Here is a 23,780-nt window from a genome sequence, read left to right as displayed (position 1 = left end):
AAGTTTATTTATTTATGGTTATGCATAATGTGTCTGTAACAACTATGAATTTTTAATGATTTCTAACAAAAATTAATCATTCTTACTACCGGTCGAATAAGCGTGTTGAAATTCATTAACTAACTAGTATTGTTAATTAATCCCGTGCATCGGCACGGTAACAAATTACACTAATGTATAACAACCGGCAAGTGCTAACAAACAGGAAGGAACAATTATAAATAACAAAACGGTAACCCAACACGGAATAGTAGTTACACACATTACCTACAAGATTGCATCCAGAGAGCTCCTATCTGGTGTTGACGTAGCCTTCGTAATTGTTACCGCTTAACCGTACAGACATTGATTGAACAGAACTGGCTGCAGGAAATTCTCCATCTTCAGCCAGGTTAGGACAAGATCTTATGTTGTGTCCAACTTGGGAGCATCCGCCACATGTTCCTGGACGCCTGCTTCTCCCAGCTGTAGTGTTGTTGGAACTGGGTCCACCGCCTTTGCTTCTTGCACAGGAAGGGTTCAATATGTTATCAACTTCGACCGGACCATTTAAATTCACAGGACCGTTATCACCAACGTACTTTGATTTAAGCCTCGTGATTTCATTGGTTAGATAATCCAAATAGTTTTTATAATCATCAACATCCTTGTAAGCCAAATCGGAAACTTCCTTGCTAAGATGCACCAAATTGGCATGTCTCGCAACCAAATGTGAATCCCAGTAATGTGAACCATCGTTAACATTACCACGAATTGAGTCCTTTGCAAATTTAGACCATCGATTCAACACAAGATTAGTCGGGAATTCAACAGTATCAAGATATACCATAATTGCCACGATGTGTTCACAAGGAATTCCAATTGATTCCATTCTAAGACAAGAACATTTAAATTCATTGTTTGATGGACTGTGAGATACACGGCAAACATGTCCTTCGTCTTGATACTTCGTCACAGAATAAATTGAAAAGGATGCCATCTCTTGAGTGTCACATAATGATATCAGGGAAACCTTTTTTAGTACAGAACGTACCAAGCAGAAAATCTCATGTGTGAATTGTTTTGATGCAGACCTCTCGAGTGACCTTAGAGGGGTCTGCAAGACAGCATTTCCATATTGTGAATGAAAATCCGCCTCCACCTCCCTGAAGCGAAAATAACATACACATCTATTAAACTGCTTCACAAAATCAGTCATATTCATCTTTGAGTGGACAAACTGACCCATGTGACTGTGAAATGCTTCACACCGCGACGTCGTTCGTATTCCTGCAAAAAAATGCCCCCTAATATGGGCTGTTGACCACATCTTCTTTTTCTGGTACAATTCTTTGATCCAACTGTTGTCTTGAAGCCCAAACTTATCTATCATTTCATTCCACAGTTTCTCAAATTTCCAAACATCGTTATCGCCAAGCATGCATTTTTTCAAGTATGGAATGAACTCTAGGTTACCAATGTTAGACATGGCATTTCGAAGAAGATGCCAAGCACATAACCTATGATAACTATTAGGACATACTCTCCTTATTGCATTCCTCATAGCTACATCACCGTCTGTTATTACAGAAACAGGGGCCTTGCCTTTCATCGCAAGCAAAAATTGCTCCAACAACCACACATATGTGCCTTCAACCTCATTAGAAACTACAGCAGTGGCAAAGATAATTGTCTGATTATGGTGGTTGACACCGGAAAATACAACAAACGGGCACCTGTATTTATTTTTGTTATATGTAGCATCGAATGCCAACACATCACCAAAAACCTCATAATTCTTTTGGCTTTCTCCATCACACCAAAATAAGCTTTGCAACCTACCACAAGCATCGACCGTGTGTGCAACGAACATCAATGGATCTTTAGTCCTAAGACCTAGAAGGTACTTAACAACACCTTTAGCATCAGAAGACGTTTCTTTTCTTTGTCTTTGAATTTGATTGTGCAAATCCTTCTTCAAAAACCCTACCTTATCATACCCTCCCGCAGCATTGGCAAACGCACCGATCATTTGAGCAACCTTTATCCCAGCTTGACCATAGTTCTTAATTTGAATCTGATCTGATTTTGTAAGTTTCCTATGTGCTGCCAATAGCCCACAGTGCTTCTCCGTCAACATATAATGATTGTGCTCAAAAATGAAAATAGTAATGTACCAGAGACCCGAAATTATATCAATATGCACTCGAAGTCTTGCACTGCAACCACACCTGGTTTCGTGTTTCGGACCACGCTTGCGCGTCACTTCAGTTAAATCGCGACGGTCTTTCCTGTAGCCTTCTAGGTTACAAACGAATGTTTTTTGAACAAGAACTCCATCTTTATTTCTAACATCTTGCCCTTTGCGAACAGCAAAACCGTTCATCTTTGCAAACCAACAGTAAAATTTGTATGCAACTTCCAAATTACCAAATCGCAACTTAGAAACGTCTTCATTGTGCAAGTTAAACATATCAATCTTTACAACATCCTCCTCACCATCAATTATGACTAATTGCTCTGCATTTTCATCCAAATGTGTCCACTCATTGTCGGTATCTGAATTTTCATCCAAATCGTTAGCAACCGTGTTCCCACTTTCATCCAAATGTTCCCACTCATTGTCGGTATCAGAATAACTTTCATCACCGTCAAGTTCACCCCCCAAGCTTTCATCATCTTCCTCATAATCATTATAATCATGATCTGCAGAGTGACCAACATTGTCATCTTCTGCATCAAACCCAATGTCATTGTCTCCAATATTATCCTCATCACCTCTACAATGTTCTCTATAAGAAGGATTCTCTTGTGTTAACTCGTTCAATGCTTGCTAAAAAATAAATAAATGACTACATCAATATAAAATACAACAAATATATACTATCGGTTAAAAGCACAAATACATACTAGCACTTACAAAGTAAGCATCCATTACTTCATCGCGCGCTGAACTAACACCAGCAACACCACCGTCGACGGCACCACGAACTTCGCCACTAACAGCACCATCAGCGTCACCAACGACTTCACCACGAACTTCGCCACTAACAGCACCATCAGCGTGACCAACGACTTCACCACGAACTTCGCCACTAACAGCACCATCAGCGTGACCAACGACTTCACCACGAACTTCGCCACTAACAGCACCATCAGCGTCACCAACGACCTCACCACGAACTTGGTTATTCATTGTTCTGCGGTCGATCTTCAACGAACGATTGCAATTGCAAGTTTCAGTGAGAATTGTTGCTAATTTTTCATGTTATTTTTGGAAAGGTAAAGTTGAGATTGATGTCAAATACCGACATTAACCCTGTAATAGTGTAACTATTATTAAATTTACAAAAACATGCGGTGATGGAATATTCCCGAAATATCCGGTTTTTTTTGCATGCGCACCGTGCGCGGCCTATCAAGGGTGCGCACCGTAGACGGTTCCTAGCATAAATGTTTCCAGCGAGAGTGCAAATGAATATACAGTGATGAAGATGTCAGCGGGAAAGTTTGCAGAGCTGCTGCTAAATGCTTAGCTGGATTGATTGTTTCTCGTCCTGAGTTTCTTTCAAACCTGTATGATGAGGTAACTTTGCTTTCACTTATTTGTAATCTGTAAATAAAATATTCTTCTCTTTATTTTTCCGAGATATTGCTGTTCTTCCGTCATTTTTTTTGGTCAAGTAGCCTAGTTCTAGAAATTCCACCTTAAAAGTGGATAAGTGGAGTGTTTGAGGTTCGAATCCCGGCGAAGTTCCTACCAAATGATGCTATAATAGGCGCAGTTTTTCCAAAAGCACTATGTCAGAAATGATGGGATCCTATAATAGCACTTTTAGTGGAATAATAGAAATAAATTAATAAATAAAAATTGGTTGTGGCTGGGTTTCGAACCATTGACCCTTGGTTGCTGATTAATAAAAAAATAAATTAAATCGAAATGAAAAAATAAAAATACACTTCGGTTTCCTACTCATCATCCTCGTCCAGCTTCTACTCTTCTCGATCTCCATCGTTCTCGTTTTACCTTACCTAAATCCTTCGTTTGTACCCAACACCTCATCGTCGAATCCTAAATCCTTGTACTCTCATTCACACCTCAATCACTCGCTCTTTCTTCCACAAACCCCTAAAATTCATCATGTGAAGTACAATGTTTTCACTCACTCTCCCGCTGAAAACCCCTATAACGTTTTCTGAAAGCCCTAATTTGTAAAATCCCAATTCTCTGAAATCCCTCAAATGTCACTCTCAAATTCCCCCCTCAATTTTTGGGAAAATTCAAACGCTTCCAAATTTTAACTGAATCGAAAGCAAAGCTACATGGTATGATTAACCTATATTTTTATCTTTCATCTTCATTTATCTTCTTTTCGATTGTATGCTTCATGTTGCTCAAATTGCTTTCACATTGCATTATGCATTTTCACTGTTGTGTTCTAAATTTCCGGTGTTGCTTCGTACTGCACTTTCGGCGTTGCCGCATTTGTTGTGTTCTTCATTTTTGGTGATGCTACGTTCTGTGTTGTTGCGTTATTGTATTGTTTTTTGGCTTCTATTTTCGTGTAGTCTTTCTCTCCTATCGTATGAAATCTTAGGTTATATCTCTTGATGATTTTTCAATTATTTTTTCTTCAGGTTTTTTCATCAACATTGGAGAGAATATAGTTTATTACAGGTACTTACACATTCAAAATTTTGATGCAAGATTCACAAGTAGTTGAATGTTTGGTTTCCATGGAATTTTGATGCTTCGTTTGAGTTATATTTTATCATCTGCAAATTTCCATTTGATTGTTATAGCTTTTTTTTTTTTTTTTTTTTTTTATAATTTCCGTTTGAGTAGTTTATTTTTTGCTATTATTGTTTCAGGTGCAGCAGCCTCAGGGAAACTTTTGCAGTTTGAGGTTGGGGGTCCAAAGATGTGTGTACAAACAACTCATGGTGTGGAAGTTGAGGTAGGATGCTGGCTATGTGGTTTTAGTGTGTTTATTGATAGACTGATGATAGTATAACTATTTGCTAGAAATATACATTAAGTGTCGAGTGTCCTTTCTCTAGTTTCCTAAAGTACCAGATTACTCTTGTCCTGCATAATATACATTAAGATGTGTGCAATATTGTTTTCTTTAGGTGGAGATGATTTTGCGGATTTCATTATGAGTTTGTTAAAGTTCCCACTAGGAGGTGTGAATTGATCTCAACTTAGATCAAGAATGACAAAATGAAGGATGTTGATGAGAAATTAAAGATGATTGAGAGGTATCATCTCATCATTGCTTATGATACTTTTTCTTTTAATTGATTTTTAAGACTAAGTTGTTTACTCTTTGGTAGTGTTATTTAGAACATGTTGTCTTTGTTTCTTACTTCAATTTAATATTAACTATTTTGGGTAGTTTAAAAAGTAAAACAATTTTCATATGATTTGTGTTGATATATTTGAGGAGAATTAGTACCCATGAGCTTCTTTCAATGATTTATTTGATGCATGTGAAACAATTTATGTTTAGTGTTTTTTCCCTTTGTTATGCTGTTAAGTTATGGCTAACATGATCTCCATTGCATCTAGAGTAGTGTTGGAATTGGACCGGATTAATTAGATAACATAGCAGAAAACTGTGCAGGAAAACGCAGCAGTACACACTGCCTGTTGCGCTTAAAGCGCCAGTTCCTGCGCCCAGAGCGCAGACACCAGTGTGTGTCCCTTGCTCCTGCGCTTAAAATGCCTTTGACTGCCCTGTTTTACCCTGTTATGCATTTTCGGACGCTTTTGGGACACTGCAGTGTCCCTAATGGACCAAGGTTAATTAGGAATGAAAAATGTAGCTGTTAATTTAACCAATTGCATATGTTTGGGTAGAGAAAACAAATAGAATACTTTGGATTAGATGTAATACAAGTTAATTCAGGATAGGTTAGAATTTGTGCAGTTGATCTTGAAATGTAATGGACTTTGGACCACAAGCTTTGGATTTCAAATGCTAAATGTTTATAATGAATAATATGTTAAGTTGTGGTCTATAAGGCATCAGAAAGACTCTCTTATGTATGGAGCTGGATTGGAATTCTACATAGAATTTCACACAACGACAAGTTGAGGTATGACCATAGGCTTTAGCCCTGACATGATAGGGAATTTAGCCGGGTATGTAAGGGAATGGTTCGAGACTACTCAGATAATTAATTTTGTGTGAAACCCTTTAATTGCATCATATTGAAAATAACCGTTAAATGAATATGTACATATATGGGTAATCAACTGTCTGGACTATGGATGTTAGTACAACCCTAGGATAGGTGGGACTCACTAAAGCTTTATGTCTCATCCCCACTCCCTTTTATTTTTTACAGATAAGCGGATTAAATGAGACGGGGGCAACAAGGAGGTAAAGATTGAAGATGAAAGATTTTATTATTTCAGTTCCCCATTATTTGTCTTTCATTTTGGAGAAAAAGGAAAACCTTTATGCATCATTTTTGTTTTTTAAGCACTGTTTTCATGTTATTTTTCAGAAAAGTAATGATAGAAACAGAATGTCTATTATCACCAAAAAAAAAAGAAACAGAATGTCTATGCGGTTGACTGAGGAGGCTGAGTGATATATTGAGGATTTTATTTCAAATGTTGAAGATACAGATATTTCGTCACTTGCTGGAGAAAGGAGTGACATAAGGTCATCCATCGGAGGACCCATAAAGCCAGAAACATCTAGCAGTCCACCGTTGACTATATCTCTTCCTATTTTGATGGATGGGATTACATTACCATGGTTGCAATGAGAAACAACTAGCGATACTACTTCTACAACAAGCATGAATAAAAGCACTTATGGCATCGACTCCCAATATTGCCACTCCGATTTCCACTCAGGTTATCACTAAACTTTTAAATTGTTTTCACATGAAGTGCATTTGATATTTCATGGAAGTAACTTAACCATTTTAATATTAACATATTTATGCATTAAGTCTTCACACAAACACTTCCATTGACTGCTAAAAAGAGCATGATGGAACCCAGAAATGCAATTCTATAGAATTATGTGTTTATCAATTGAAAATTGAGCAAAGCTCTTACAATGGCAAAATAAAAGATAAAATGTGTAGAAGGAAGTGATTCCAATCCACCCTAGAGCTAAGCTCCTTAAAGAAAGAGAACACACTTTCTTTGCCTAATCATAATGGTTCCGAGTAAATTTTTACATAATCCTATACTTCCCTTACCTCACTATATATATACTTAAGACATAACAAACTTGCTAACTAAATCATCTTAAACCACTATTTACCATATAACCTCACTCTATACTCTTTTTATTGCACAGTAGCCCATTTTCATAACCACTATTTACCATATAACTTCACCAAACTCTTTATTGCACCTCACTGCATATAATCCCTCTTTATTGCATCTTAAATGTTCAGATATTGACGCTTGAGTTCTGCGACAGCACCGTTTTGGTCGAATTTGTTAATTATAGCGATGATTGTTTTGGTGTTTCTTCGAAAACAATCTCGAAGAGGGATGAATGGAGAAGCAAATTGCCGCATATTCCTTCTCTAAGGTATTGATTTATAAATTATTCCGCAATTTTCGCATTCTTGATTATTCTTGACAACCCTAAAGGAAAGTATCATGATATTTGTTATGGCAGGACTGAAATTCTTAATGTGAATTGCCCTAAAAAAATATTTGTGTTGAAAATCTTTTTGTAAATATAACCTCAAGTGTTGGGATGCTTTGGTGATTTTATTTTAATGTTATTCATAATGGAAAATGATGCCTTAAACGTAAAATGTAAGCAAAATGTATACGAATATTTATTCTTATTATCCTCAAAGCAATTTATTCTAGATGTTATTTGTGACCCAAAAGGATATTATTTGTCCATCAATGTGCTTATGTTGCTTTGGATGTCTCAATGACCATACGTGAAGTATTATGAATACTTTACTCATAATGTAAAGAGTTGGATGCGATATTGATATTGATGCATCAATGACCTTAATGTTTATCTGCATTTGGGCACCTGAGTTCTATACATTTTGCAATTTTTCAGCTAAGTTATTGTGTTTTAAGCTGCACTTTCCACAGGGAATCAATTATTTATTTTGCTCATTGTTCTAGAGGTAAAATCTCCTTTAGATTGATAAACCACCGGTCCTGTTATCATTTGCATTCAATTATGGTTGCTGCAATAGTAACCTCATTCTACACTGTAGAATCAGTAAGGTAATTCACAAATTGGTTTATTCAATTTTTGATCTCTTTTTAGATTAGGATATATTAGCTTCTGGTAAGTAATAACATGAATTTATTTATTAACCTAAAAAAAAAAAAGAATTTATTATTATGTAACTTCTGGTATGATAGAAATGTATGATTTGAACTAGATATGAACGATTAATGTGTTACTAGATCCGAATGCAATTGCATAGTAAAGGCCTAACTAATACGGCGTTGGTGGTTTTTGCTCCCCCATCATTGTCATGTTTCCAGTTGTCATCTATGTTTTCATCATTGTCATGAATTTATTATTACTGTAAGTTTGACCAAGTTGTGATTAGCCTCAAAATTGATAACTTATTATTACCTTGGTTTTATTTTTTTTATTTTTTTAGCGACTTGAAAACATGAGAGAGATGCTGAATTGGTTTGGAAAATGACAGAGGATTGCTTAGGCTAATTAGTTTGTCTTGTTTTAATTAGTATGAACATCATATGGTTGCTTAGGTTAACTTATAAGTTACTTTTGGCGGGTGAGACTTATGTATTGAATATCTATATGTATGTACAGTTGTGTATTACTCATGTTATATTAGAAAGGTACTTGATATTATTTGCTAGTTTTAATGACAAGTATTTGTACCACTACTGAAATAAGGTACTGCTTTATAGAAATCTTTTCAGTCAACCTTTTTGTTCCTTCAAAGCATCATAAACTTTGTGACTTTTCTTTCTTTAGTTTTCAGTTTCTTTGTGAACATTCTTGTACATGTTTTTGGTGCCAAATTAAGCAGTACTATATAATACATGGTTTCTCTAAAATCTCTTATCTCCCTTCTTTCTTATTATGATTGATTGGCTGCAATATTAATTTCATGCACATGTGTGTGTCTTACTAGTATATGATTTGTGCTGGCAAGCCTTTATAAAATTCAAGTCATATATTTGAAACAAGGTCTTCTTATGGATCTAACATAATATCTAAATCATCTAATGCATGCAATTTTGATTGATTAAATTTGTGTAGACTAAATCAAAGTACCTTGCAGCTAGAGAGATGGGGAAGTTTGAGAATAACATTACAAAGAGATGTGTGGCTTGATTTCTTCAACTATTAAGAATGGAATAGACTATCTTGTTGGCCCTGTGTTGCTTGATTTCTTCATCTTTGATGTCACTGGATCAAGTACGACTATTCTTTCAAAGTCAGTCTTCTCCTTATGCATTTACTTATTTTGGCTTTCTTTATTTCATAATCATATTCCTAACTCTTGTGATTATTTGTAAACATTTATTGTTTGCACAATTTATTTGGTATGAGCTGGGAATTTAGTTTGAGATTTTTGGGTTACCCAATACAATTTAAATTTTCCTATGCTTGTTTGTAAAATAAGTAGTAACATACATGTTTTGCATCCCAATTCTGACTCGGTGCTCATTTTTCAGTGCAAGATATGCAGATTTTGCTAGGAAGTTAACACTGCAACTTCGGTTTCTATGCATGACAGTTTTATTTTTGTGTTTGTCATTCTTGTAACATGTTTGAAGTTATTTGTTTTATTACTACAGGTCATGGATTATATACATGGTTATGTTCCTTCTCTTGATCACATGGTTGCAGAAACAACGAGTATATCTCTATTTGCTTTAGTTATATCAATACATGGTAATGCTCCAACACAATTTTTATAATGTGTGTGTGTTTTTTTTTTTTTTTATCTCATTTCTCTTGAACCCCTGTGATACCCTTGGCTTCCTTTGCCAATCTATTTAATCAGGTGATGGTGGTGCTGCTTTCCAGCCATTCCAATAAGAAGAAAGACACAACTCACCTTAGCTTATTTTTGATAGATTAATTAGTTATTTACTTTAACCTCTATGTTCAATGTTAACTTGTTAGCTGCTAGTAATATCCAAAGATGTGCCTACATGTTGATGTTTTTCCTTTTTGGTTTCCACAGTTCTACATTAATATACTTTGTTGTTATATAATATAGGAAATTTTTTGTTAGCTAATATATGTGAATTTCTGGGTACATTTAGGAACAAGATAAACAGCCAATTTTATTTTATTTATTAAAAAAAGAAAGATTTAACACCTGTTATTAGTAAAAATAAGTGTTGAATGTTCACATGCAACACCTGTTTTCAAACAAAAACCAGTGTCAATTATTGAAATTTAACTCCTTTATAAAAATAGATGTTGAGTATAACATTTAAAACCGGTTTTTTCTAATAACAGGTGTGTTAAATGTTGTTCAAATTGATTTGTTATACCGGTTTAAAACAGATGTCAAATAACAAATGGAGGAAACCTAAACTCATTTATAACACCGGTAGCAACAACACCTATTTCAACAACACCCTATGAGTTATCTGTTTACAGTGGCTGTAGATTTACCATGGTTGTGATGGAAGATAATCCTACATCAAGTCTTTTGGAAGGGAAGGTTGTTGGGATGCTGTTCATTATGGCTACACACCAGGAAATTGTAAGCACTTAATGTATTTCTTTTCATTTTCCTGTTAAATGTTATGACTAGCAGAGGTAGGATGCTGGCTATGTGGTTTTAGTGTGTTTATTGATAGACTGATGATAGTATAACTATTTGCTAGAAATATACATTAAGTGTCGAGTGTCCTTTCTCTAGTTTCCTAAAGTACCAGATTACTCTTGTCCTGCATAATATACATTAAGATGTGTGCAATATTGTTTTCTTTAGGTGGAGATGATTTTGCGGATTTCATTATGAGTTTGTTGAAGTTCCCACTAGGAGGTGTGAATTGATCTCAACTTAGATCAAGAATGACAAAATGAAGGATGTTGATGAGAAATTAAAGATGATTGAGAGGTATCATCTAATCATTGCTTATGATACTTTTTCTTTAATTGATTTTTAAGACTAGTTGTTTACTCTTTGGGAGTGGATTTAGAACATGTTGTCTTTGTTACTTACTTAAATTTAATATTAACTATTTTGTGTCATTTTCATCTATTACCCAAAAAATTGGAATTTAGTAGCAAGAACATATACCTTATTCATTAATTAATGTGACTATAATGAATGATGACAATGGAAAATTATGCCAACATCTACGTAGTTCAGGTGATCTATGCATATGCCAAATATCTATTTTTTTTTGTATTGATGCAATAATTAATGTGACTATAATGATTGTTGACTATATAATGAAGTCAAAAAAATTCCAGATGAAGAACCTTTTACTCATTAGTTGAACATGTCTATGGCTATGCTTTTTTTTTTTTAACTTATTAACTTCATTGCAGGTTAGAAGAAGGATTGAAACTGTGGTGGTTCCACTTCAGCTAAAGACAACAACTCAAGGTTTTGTGACTCTGCCTGATACTGGAGAAGCATTCAAACAAGGTTTGCTGTTTTTTTTTTTTTTTTTAATGTTTGCATTTTGAAGATTGTTTTTATTTTAAATTCGATAATCTGTTCACAAGAGAAGAGACTTGGGAATTTATGTTATAGTAACTGTTGGTTAAATATGATAATGTCGTTTGAGAATAATTAATTCACTCTCTTTTTAGTAGAATAATTTATGCTTGCGGGAATTGGTTCTTAGTCTACATTGATCGCCAAAATCTACTTCACCAGAACTCTCCCTCCTCGCATTCAAAATCGGTCTCTCCGCTTCTTCCAAAAATACCATCAATTGATTCCACTGTTTCTGGCAAAAATGGCGGTGCTATGAACAGAACCCCATCAGCTTCTTCGCCGACAGACATGTATCAATCGTTATAAAACTTGACTAGGATGTCCGCATGAGGTTCTCTCTCGCTCTCTCACCCACATAATTAATTAGGGGTTTTCCTATACAATTTCCATATTTAAAACAATTACACAAATATATTTGATTTTTAGTTTCTCTTTGTTGCCTATAAATATCATTTCTTCATTGAGAAATAAGACATCAGAAATATATTTAGTACCTGAGAAAGTTTTGATAGCAACAACTCCCTTGCCTTTGACATCAACACTCTCTCCATTGCCAATGGTAACTTTTGAAGCAATTGTTTTGTCTAACTCCTTGAATAACTCTTCATCACGGGCCATGTGTTGTGTGCATCCACTATCAACCAACCAATTTTTATTATTTTTGTCCGAGGACAAACATGTTGCTGCAAATAAGTAGTCCTCCTTCTCATTTTGATCAGCCACTTGAGCCTCAACTCTAGATTGTTCTTCATTTTTACAAAAATTTGCAATATGACCCGGATGATTGCATTTGGTGCAGCGGAAATTAGGTCTACTCCAGCATTTGAAATGTGGATGATTTGTTTTTCCACAGTGCTGACATGGAGGATTATTTGCCTTCCCATCTTCAGCTTTACTACTCCATTTATTGGAACTTTCTCCTTTCTGGAAGTTGTTCCATTGTGCCTTTTTCTTCTCTCCTTTGTGGCCTTGATTGAGCTTCAATTTTGCTTGTAGAGCACCTTCAATTGTGCCTTCCTCCCTCATAAGTCGCCTTTGTTCTTGGGCTTGCAAAGCATACACCAATTCTGACAAATTAACGTTTGACAGATCTTTGGAATTTTCCAGAGAAGAAATGGTGGACTCAAATCTCTCAGGAACAGTTACAAGAATTTTTTGGACTATCCTTGTATCAGAAAATTCAGTTCCAAGCAATCTTACATTGTTGACGATGCTTAGAAGTTTGTCAGAATACTCCTTGATTGTTTCTGACTCCTTCATCCGCTGCATCTCAAATTCTCTGATCAAATTCAGCACTTGCATCCCTTTGATTTTCTCATTTTCTTCATACTCCTGCTTGAGAAAATCCCATATTACTTTGGGTGACTTCAGAGTCATAATTCTTGTAAAGATTGCTTCAGAAAGAGCAGAAAAGAGATAAGACTTTGCCTTCGATTTTCGCTGCTTTTTCGTCTTATGAATTTTAATTTGTGCAACCGTTGGATTGTCCGGTAATGGATCAATCTCATACTCATCCTCAAAGATCATTAGCTTCAAGATAAGCTTCCATTCTGGTTGCCCATAAGTGATAATTTTCACTGTAAAAAACTGGCAATTTTATGGCTAAGTTTTCTGATTGCATTTTGATCTCTTTTTTTTTTGTTTTGGTGTTTGATGGAACTCTCAACCTCACTAGGTCCCTCAAGAAAAAAGCTCTAGATACCACTGTTGGGTTTTTTTTAGAGGAAGGAGGAATGCAACTCACACAATTTTATTGATACTATCATCCTTTAAGTACATGAAAAACATAACATTAAAAAACATAAACATAAATCAGAATTAAACTACCTTAAACTTGTAACATACTCACTAATACTCATAATTCCTATCGTTAAAACTTGTAACAATAGGAATCCTAAGAAACTCAATAAACTCTATTAAACTATAATAATAATATTGATTCAAACTTTCAACAAATATGATCATGTCGTTTGAGAATAATTAATTCGCTCTCTTTTTAGTAGAATAATTTATGCTTGCAGAAATTGGTTCTTAGTCTACATTGATCGTCAAAATATACTACACCAGAACTCTCCCTCCTCGCATTCAAAATCGGTCTCTCCGCTTCTTCCAAAAATACCATCAATCGATTCCACTGTTTCTGGCAAAAATGGCGGTACTATGAACAGAACCCCATCAGCTTCTTCGCCGGGAGACATGTATCAATTGTTATAAAACTTGACTAGGATGTCGGCATGAGGTTCTCTCTCACCCACATAATTAATTAGGAGTTTTCCTATACAATTTCCATATTCCAAACAATTACACAAATATATTTGATTTTTAGTTTATCTTTGTTGCCTATAAATATCAAAGCAATTAGATCCTCGTGCTTCGTTGAACTATTTCTGTTTGGCTATATTGAAAGTAGGTTTATCCCTGTTTTCATTAGATTTTATTTCTTATGTCTATGACTAACTTAAAAAATGTCTGTTCAGCTTTTGAGTGAAGTGTTTTTTTATTTTTCGAGAGGAGAAATGACACATCAGAAGATAAAAGTGTTTAAACAATCATTGAATAGGTAGCTGTTAACAGCTTAATGTATTCTTTCCTGCTTTCCATTTCACATATCTTTCTTTTAAGTTGAGTGTCTGAAAGATTGAGTTTTAATTACTTGCTGCACAGTAATGAATTCATTAAGTTGCATTCTTAAATGCCTTGTCTGTCTTGTTCTATAATTTTTTGGGTAGACTTCTGATTCATTGAATGTGATTGAAAGACTAGTAAGTGGTGATAACTGCTTATATAGATGGCTAGGTAGAGCAATTGATTTTAATTCGTAAGTGGGAAAATATATTGTAGTTTTATTTATACTGCCAAGTTGCGACTTGTAATTGCCTTTATTGCCTGGAAGTTAGACTGGGGTGATTAACATCAAATACTCTAGTTGATGATTGCTGATTGGTGATCGTTTTAGAACAAAAATAATTTTAGGGAGGTTACATGAAGGGCCCTCGCACGAGGCTCCAACCTGTCTTGGTAGGGTAGATGCACAGAGCCTTATCCCTGCTAGGCGTTAGCGGAGATGCTGGTTGTAGGATTTTAACCTGTATCTACTTATTGGCTTAATTATTTTTGTTTATGATCTGGAAATAATTTTGCTCATAGTTTCGTTGTTGAATTTTAGCATTATCCTTTTTGCATCTGACATGTCCATCTCAGACTCCTTTGTTATAACTATTCTGAAAACCCAAGTTATTAGGTGGAAGCTTGGTAATAGTTTTATATCTGGCACTCTTTATCATGCATGCAATGGATGGTTATGTATTTGCTCAACGATTATTTATCTACATTTACTTTATATGAAGTGTCTATATTTTGTTAAGAATTATACTTGGTTGTTTGCAGTGAATTTCAACTCATACATGAGTTATGCCTATATGTGCTATCAGCATCCCAAAGGGCCAAGCTCAAACGCGCACACTGTCCACATTACATGCCTTCTTCTCATGGATTCCCTTGGGTTATATATTTGAATCACCGTTGGTAGGTTCTTCTTCTGTTCAAAATGAATTTGTTGTTGAGGAAGTCACGTAGTGAAATCTTTTAACTTTTGCTGACATCGCAGCTTGAGACACTTCTAAAGTTTTTCCCGGTTCCGGCATATCGGAACCTAACATTGCAATGTTTAGTAGAGGTATGTTCTATCTGTTAAGTTCTAATGTTTTTACTTGTGTGTGACTACTCTCGTTTGTGGGAGGAACTGGTATAAAAATTCTTGTGTGTTTTCTTCTCTCTCGTGTTTGATTTATCCGCTGCACATACTCTGCTATTTATCCATCAAACACTTACTTTTTTTTAAAGAAGAAAAGAAAACACAATCCAACCCCCTTGTGTTTTTCTCACCTTCAAATTCAATAACTGTTCACTTTTACTCCACCTTGATTACATTATGACTTGCGCGTCGAAGCAAGTGTTAATTAACGTGTTTTATAGGTACCTTCCCTACTCTGACCATCGTTTCAAATCGCACCATCGAAGTCATTTAGTTATGCCTTGTGTAGATCACCGTTTCAGATCAACATTTCAGATCTCACCATCGAGGTCATTTAGTTTTTACCCTACACATGTATTGACAAAGATGGACCTATAACGAACTACAAAATCCTATGAGCTCATGGTTGGTAACCAGAGTGCATCTCTCGCACCAAATAGGAGCTTGTCGTTTATTAAAATGTTTTGTAACAAAGTATGGGCAGATTTTCAATTGTACACTACAACAAAATCTGAAAAGATTCTTTCTTGATTTATGAAAAAGTTTCCAAAGTAGTTGTTATGAACAACTTTTTTACTTGTTCATAAATTGAAGTGATAATTTGCTAAAATAGACTAACAAACTAGTCCAATAGGTGGGAGAGCCTCATGACTTATATACCACATTGAGCACTTTGAAATACTCGATGTGAGACTCCTAACATTGCCACGCCCTTTAAGAGCCGACGTCCACAGCGGATGTCGGCTCTTACTCTATCGGCACGGATCTTATGGTAGCCCTTTCCGTTTCGGCGGCTTCACTCACCTATCAGTATTTGGTGGAACACCTTAATCCAGGCTATAGGTAACCTTTTCTGTGGCCCAACTCTCAATGAAAGCACTAATTGATAATTGATAGATCAATCATTTTCGACAACTTAAAGTGCAACGACTTTAATTTATTTTAACATTTGTTTTAGAGCTTAGATATTAAATAATGACTAGACATTCCAACGCAGTTGAGACTTCTAACATCTCCATTCCGTATTTATATCTCATATTAAATGAATTAAAAAGGAAGAAAAAAATTACAAGGGGGACTAGGCCTAACCCCAAAGAAGAGAAAATGAAATCCCAGGATTATCCTATTAGAAATCATCCCATAAAAACAATAGTAAAGAGTCTCAGCAATTTAGATGTGCACCACCGTAGATCCATTAATGATTTTCATAAAGACATATTCAACGTAGAACGAATGTGGTAGGACTATCCAACACTTTGAGTTTTTTTTTTTTTTTTTTTTTTTTTAAATTTTATTTCGCTTTTTTTGATTCTTAGAAACATATCATATGTTGTATTTTTTATTTTTTTATTTAAAAAAAGACATACACATTCATGAAAATTTTGTTGCACAAGTTCATCAAATTCGTTGTCATCAACGACATACACTATCTCTTTTTTCCACTCATTTCAAATTTTTATTAAAAAATATCATGAATAAAATTTTGTTTTTTTTTTTTTTCACTCATTCTCTAGGGCTGAACAAATAAACTGGACCCGCCCAAAACCCGAGTCAGCGGATTGTTGTTTTCAATTTGACACAGTTATCAATGGTCAGGCACGGGTGTGTAAATTTAAATCCATCAATACTCAACCCGACCGAATAAATGACATATTTTAAGTTAATTATTCGTATACTAGTAGTAATGTTATATTGGATTTTCTATTGCCTTGTCCAATCACAGCTTTGAAATAAAGCTAATCTAAGCTCATAGGCATGTTGTTTGTTTCTGTCAAAAAAGAGCTTCTGCAAGACCTTTCAATTCTCAAACGCGTGGATCAAGGAACAAGTGGCACTGCAGCCTCTGCATACAACTGTGTCTCCTATCCCCTAGTAATGTCTCACAATTATTTTTACTTCATATAAAGTGGACTATTTATAATAGAGTGCCGGGTTGACTGCGTCATGCATGTCGATACATAATTTTGATGATTAATATTTTTAATTGTATAATAATAAAAATTATAAAAATATTATATTTTGAAAATACTTATCGAGATGAATCAAACATCTTATATAAATATGGTCAAAACAAGATATATAAATATGACTCACTCATTTTGGGAATCAGCGAGTAACAAGTATGAACATAGATCCAATAAATATATGAATTTTGTTTTCTTTACTGAGATGAAGACATGAACCCACCCCTACTTTCTCTTCCATTTTATTTTCTTTCTTGAAACACAATGGATCCACTTTCTTTTTCTTTTTAATTAGAAGCACAGCTTGCAATGGAACCCATTATTTTCCTCGGTTCATGTTCTCTTTCTAAAGAGAAATCTATTTTTGCCCTTTCCATAATCTCAAGATCTCAAGGTTGAAGATGACTATTGTGCCTCTTTGTTCTAATTTTAGATTCTGGAGATGGTGTGACACCTTTATTGCAAAGGGTGGTTGGACTGCTTTTGATGGGAATAAGTCTCCTATTGAGAAGAAGATTACGTGTTATGCTGCTTCTATTCTCACCTTTGCTTCTCTATATTTTATTTTTTTTATAGTTGTGGCCCGAATATAACCATATGAGGAACCCGTGACCCGCACTGCTCATGACCCGTTGAAACCGAATTGTGGAATGGTCGAAAATGGGTCTCAAAATTGCTCTATTACACAGATTATTTCTCTATATTTCTTTCTCTTTTATGAGTGAGTTTTTTTTTTTTTTTTTTTGTGAAAAGCCAAAAGGAATTTATTAATGATATACGGCATAAGCTATGCCAAATACAAACCAAACAATTTAGTGTCATCTTGTAATAGTTACATTACAAATTAATACAAAGCCCAAATTACTTCCAAGGCTACACCTCAGGCATAGATATGACACCAAAACATTGTAATGTAATTAGGCTCCCACTACAATAATTTCAAGGCTACACAGCAGATCAAGCAGCATTAAAGAAACCAAGCTGCATTTCTTGACTTCCGGGTTGATTGTAAATATCACCTGTGCGATCAAAATTGTACCGAAATTACCAAGCCTCTAAACTGGCTTTGCGATCAACAGTATAAATTCAATTTTGAGCTACCAAGCAACCTGCCAAGGGAACAATTTGGATACGGGAAACTCGGGATCCCAGACCTTGCCACTAACGCTCATCGGACCAAAGAGGATGACTGAATAGCTACAACCTCAATCCGACACTAACCGGACAAGAAGTTTGGGATACTACCAAGAACTTCCCAAATAAAGTATGCATCATAGGGGTAGGGCTAGCTACCTCTAATAAAGTAGATTTAGCTACCCCTAATAAATTTATATGTGACCAATTAATAGAAATAAACAACTTATAAAGTATATTTAATAGATAAATTTATTCTTCATCACTTTCAATTTTTTAACGGTAACCACAAATATTTTATTTATCAATAAAAACATTCGCAAAAAATATTATATTTTTTCTTATATTTAGCCCTGACAAATTTTTTATAAACCCTACATGTTTTTATAAAGAGAAATGCTTTTTTAATACGAAACAAAGCATAACGAAAATTAAAAAATATACTGCTGTTTTTTGCTAAATAGGCAACTTTATATTTTTTAACTAAAAAAATAAAGTGAAATAAGAGAAAAATATTATATCGTGTTTCTCCCTTTATATATAGGCGAAGGCTAGCGTGAGAGAGCAAGACATGTCTCTCACTAGTGGAAACTGACTTTAAATCATAGGATGTGTTGAACATTATTAAATGGCTGGGATGAAATACAGGAAACCTATTGCTACAGTACAATAGCAAGTTTTTAATGTTTAATATTATTTTACTTCAATAATCTATTTCACTTAAATAATGCTAGTACTGTAGTTTTTTTTAAAAATTATTGCTTCATACTTTGAATTTGTGCAACAATCAACATCAACAACAAAAGAGTCAAACCTTCTAAATCCAGTTTCCTCCATTTTCAAAACTTCACGGTGGGGGTATCATCATCATCATCATCTTTTTTTTTTTTTTTTTTTTTATCTACCATTCCCTTCCTTCATCGAACAATCAATCCTTCTACCTCGATCTCGATCTATCTCTTCTCCCAACTTCATTCCACGCAGATCTGGTGCGCGTGGATCGCACGCCTTAATTCGTTTTTCTACAAATGACTTGAGAAACAGCAGCAACTCGGTTTACAAAGCTTGAGTGACTGAGTCACCGAGTTAGAGTCACGATTCGAGCAAATCGTTACCGGCGGGAAGAAGAGTGGTAGTGGTGGTGGCTACTAAATTTGTTCTAAACCCAGCACTTACTCAATTATTAAAAATGAATATTAAATTTTAGATGATGATAAATTGTTTTGCTTTTGTGAGTTTTAATTTTTTGACCTGTTTTTCGATTTGGATCTGTGAGGGAGGAGGTGGTGGTGATTGGAAGAAGAAGATGATTCTGTTGTACAAGGATAGAGACTTCAATGGTTTTTTTTTTCCTTAAAGATGGTGTTCTCTCCTACTACAAGATTCACAGGGGCTTTGATAAAATTAATGTATGGTGATAAATAATATGTATATGATGTGCTTCCTTCCATTACAAATCTCAGAGTAAACATCACAAATGTATAAGATGCGCAAACTTATAAACTACTTCTTGATGTATTTTTCAGAATAACAGATATGATTCCAAAACAATCTTAAAAGAGAAATGAAAGAACAGGAAGAAACTACAGTAAAAAAAATAAAAGGAAGAAACAATTTTTGTAGGAAATAAATCAAAATGTCGAAAAAATAAAAAAAAAATTATTTGCTTTTACCGGATTCACTTGCTATAACAGGTATTTTCCTCTCTCCAGTTATAAAATCTCAGCCGTTTAACAATTTTCAACACATCCAATGGTTGACAGTCAGTACCCACCAATGAGAGATATGACTTGCTCTCTCACACTAGCATCCGCCTTATATATATATATATATATATATAGCAGTATTGTTTTTGAAAATTTCGGCTAGCTCCGCCACTGTTATCCATAAAACACTTTCAATAATACCATCGTCAGAATCTGAATTTTGTATCTGATCCCTCAGAGAGAGACACACGCATGTTAAAGAAGTAGCATAAAGTATGAAAACTTCTTTTTCTTAATATACCATGATGAGCCCTTTGAATTTTCCTTTTGTGAACAACCACCCACTACAACTTTATTTTCTTCTTTTTAGTATCTTTCTTTTTCATTTGAGTATATATCATTCTTATAGGCTTAATAACTGTCATATTCAAAGAGTAGTTTTATCTTTACTTTTTGCTCACAACCTTCCTTCGTTATTTCGTTTTTCTTTTTTTCTTCCATTACCTTTTTGCTCAAATCTCATGTTTTTTATATCCATTTCGCTTTATATTCCCTTTGAACATGGAAAGAAAAATATGGCTTTTTTCATTTTTGCTTTTATGTTGTCATTTTCAAATTTCAATTTTGATATGATGATCACCCATTTCTAAAATTCACTATCAAGTATTATTAGTGTCATAAGTCGGCACATTTTAGCTTTATATATGAAATACTCAAATTTGTTGTTGTAATTTAGTTAAAAAAGTCATTATTTCTACAAGTTGGTTTAGGTTTTTAAAACAAGTCTCCACGGGGAGCTGGGGCGGCCTGTATGAGCGAGCGAGTCGAGACTATGGATACAAACCTTCTCAATAGATTGTCATGCCTATACTTAAATGAGAAATTATATTATTTGAACATCAAAATTTTGTTGTTAAATTTGTTGTAAAGTATAAAAAATAAAAGATAGGAGAGAGGAATATAAATATATATATATATATATATATATATATATATATATATATATATATATATATATATATATATATATATATATAATTTGTTAAATATATTGCCAATTATTTGATGTTTAAATAACATTCTAGTTAAATTGGCACTAAAAATTTGGTAAGTCCATATGATAAGCTTCTACAACACCAAATAGACATTTTTCGAATCGGAGGGTTTCTTTTTTTCTTGCGCTTTATAGTAGTGTCATTATCACGTCATCTGAAAGGAGTCAGCCTTCAACAGTTGTTCAAACCCCACATTGTGTTCTCGCCGACCATGATAGTGATGATAATTCACCATCAAGGGTTTCATTGAGATGGTGAATGGTGCTACTAATGGTCCGGATGATGGTGAGGGTTTAGGCATTTCTTCTGAGTGGATTCTTGATGCTTGTGTCATCTTGGGTTCCCTGGTCCAAAAGAGGAATAAGGGAGTGAGAGGAAGTAGAAGATTGTTGAGGAAGGTTGTTTCTCAAATCCCTACTGTTGTTGACACTGAGGTTGTTGAGGATACCAATGTTGGGTCTTCTCCTTTATAAAGGCGCAGAGTTGTGGAAGAAGGATCTGACTCTTCAGAGCGTACTCGTAACAGCATGTTGCGTTGTGACTTTCCTCTTCACAATCCTTTTGGCCATGGTCCTCCTCACTCTGATAACCTGGTGGCTCTTTCCCAGGATGTCAACATCGGTTCGTAACGTGCCTGGAGTGGCTCTAGAGTCTGTTTTGGATATCAGTCGCTTTCCCAGTTTGGATATTAAGTGTAAACAGGAGTTGCTTCTGTACAACCTCTGGAAGAACTATGAAATGGCCATGACCTCCGCTGCTCTATACACGTCTTCCGGGAGACTTGTCAGATCTTGACTACCGAATGGTTGGCCTCCTCTTGCCCCTCTGAATCCAAAGGATTAACATTGGTGCTCTTCACCTGAGGTTGGTACATTTCCTTGAGCTTGTAAAATAGGTCCATATCAGTCATAGTGAACTGGTTGTTCAGAAATGATTTTATACAAATCTTTGAATCAAATAATATATTTATTGATTATACAAAACAACCTAGACAATAGACTTTATATACAATATAAAACCATTTTTCCCGTGTCACAATCAGAGCAGAGCTTCACCGACGACTCGACATCGATAACCACAAAACCTGTGAATCTGGATCCCCAACGGTCCAACACATAACACATAAAAGAGAGTTAGATAACATACTCAAAATATATAAGTGTAAGTAAACTATACTTAAACACTTCATCAACATTCATGCATATTCATATATCATGCACATACTTCATTAATCTCATTTATTTATAAACTACAAGAAGTTATAATCAAATATCAATAATAATCCACAAGAAATTGAAGCCAATTACATTTATAATCATCGGACAATCAACACATACAACAAGTCTAACACACATAGACAATTAACACAAATTCCAAACATATGTGTCACATATCAAATATCAAATAATATACACATATCCTAATGCAATCTAATGTCACAATCTTCATGATATATCCCCTAGACATATCTAATGCATGTGGTACCATCGTATTTATTAGAGTATCTCACCTCTAATTTTCGTCATTATCGGATAAATATAATCCGATATCCGTCTTTATTGGAATATCCAATATACATCAACAATTCATGAATGCATGTATGTAATTCATGAATTCACACTCACACAATTAACATTTTGCTCGTCATTTATAATGTGGAACACTATCCGACATTTCGTCTTTATTAAGATAACATTATATCTTAATATACGTCTTTATTAGAATAACATACTCTAATATCCTTCTTTATTAAGTTGATTAACACCTTAATATACTTCTTTTGACATTTAAACAAATATCATCAACACAATCAAAAACAATCATATTCCACAAATATAATCAACAATTCATAACAATACAATTAATCATGGTTATAAACACCTAATTGTATGTTAGAACACCCCACTCACATGTTACAAGTGCCCTAATGCTCTTAAAACAGCTAACAAAAAGTTGTTGTCCAGTGCTGTTCGTTGAGCGAAGGCCTGACGAGCCGTGGCGAACCTGTCCTGTTCGCTGAGCGAAGGCCTGACAAGCAGTGGCGAACCACACCAGTGGAACTCATGCTCGTGGCGAGTTGTGGCGAAGGCCTCATGTCAGGAATGCTCAAACCTTTGCGTTTTTCACCCAAATTCACCCAAAAATCCTATTTTTCATGTTATAAACCTCAAATAAGTTTATATTCAAGTACATAACACATATATGAACATAAAAGGACGGTTCATTTCACCGATCTACAACATATACATCGAAAAAGTAATGATTTATCATTTTTACTCAAAAACCACAAAACTCATTGTTCATGCTAAAACATAGACAAATTCCCACTTTTTAACCCACAAATTCGTTTAAACAACATGTTAGGAGTATATTAAACATGTTTCAATCGATAGATTTCACTTTTGTTTAGAAAAGATCCCTTAACCCAAAACGAAAATGGAGTGGAGAAATCGACATTCTCCCCTTTCTTGAGTCACTCACGAATATGAAATCT

General features: G+C 34.7%; 1 protein-coding gene across 1 annotated transcript; it reads right to left on the bottom strand.

Moving 5' to 3' along the window:
* Positions 1-292: 292 nt before the first annotated feature.
* Positions 293-2,452, bottom strand: LOC123886178 (protein FAR1-RELATED SEQUENCE 5-like). The gene has a single exon (XM_045935513.1). The coding sequence runs from the start codon at positions 2,450-2,452 to the stop codon at positions 293-295; it is 2,160 nt and encodes a 719-aa protein (XP_045791469.1).
* Positions 2,453-23,780: the final 21,328 nt, after the last annotated feature.

The sequence above is a fragment of the Trifolium pratense genome, linkage group LG5 (genome assembly GCF_020283565.1).
Source record: "Trifolium pratense cultivar HEN17-A07 linkage group LG5, ARS_RC_1.1, whole genome shotgun sequence".
Lineage (NCBI taxonomy): Eukaryota > Viridiplantae > Streptophyta > Magnoliopsida > Fabales > Fabaceae > Trifolium > Trifolium pratense.
The sequence above is the reverse complement of the archived record's forward strand: the minus strand, read 5'-3'. Positions and strand labels throughout refer to the sequence as shown.

Excerpts from the sequence above, each read along its gene's own strand:
- LOC123886178 (XM_045935513.1), bottom strand. The coding sequence starts at position 2,452 with ATGTTTAACTTGCACAATGAAGACGTTTCTAAGTTGCGATTTGGTAAT.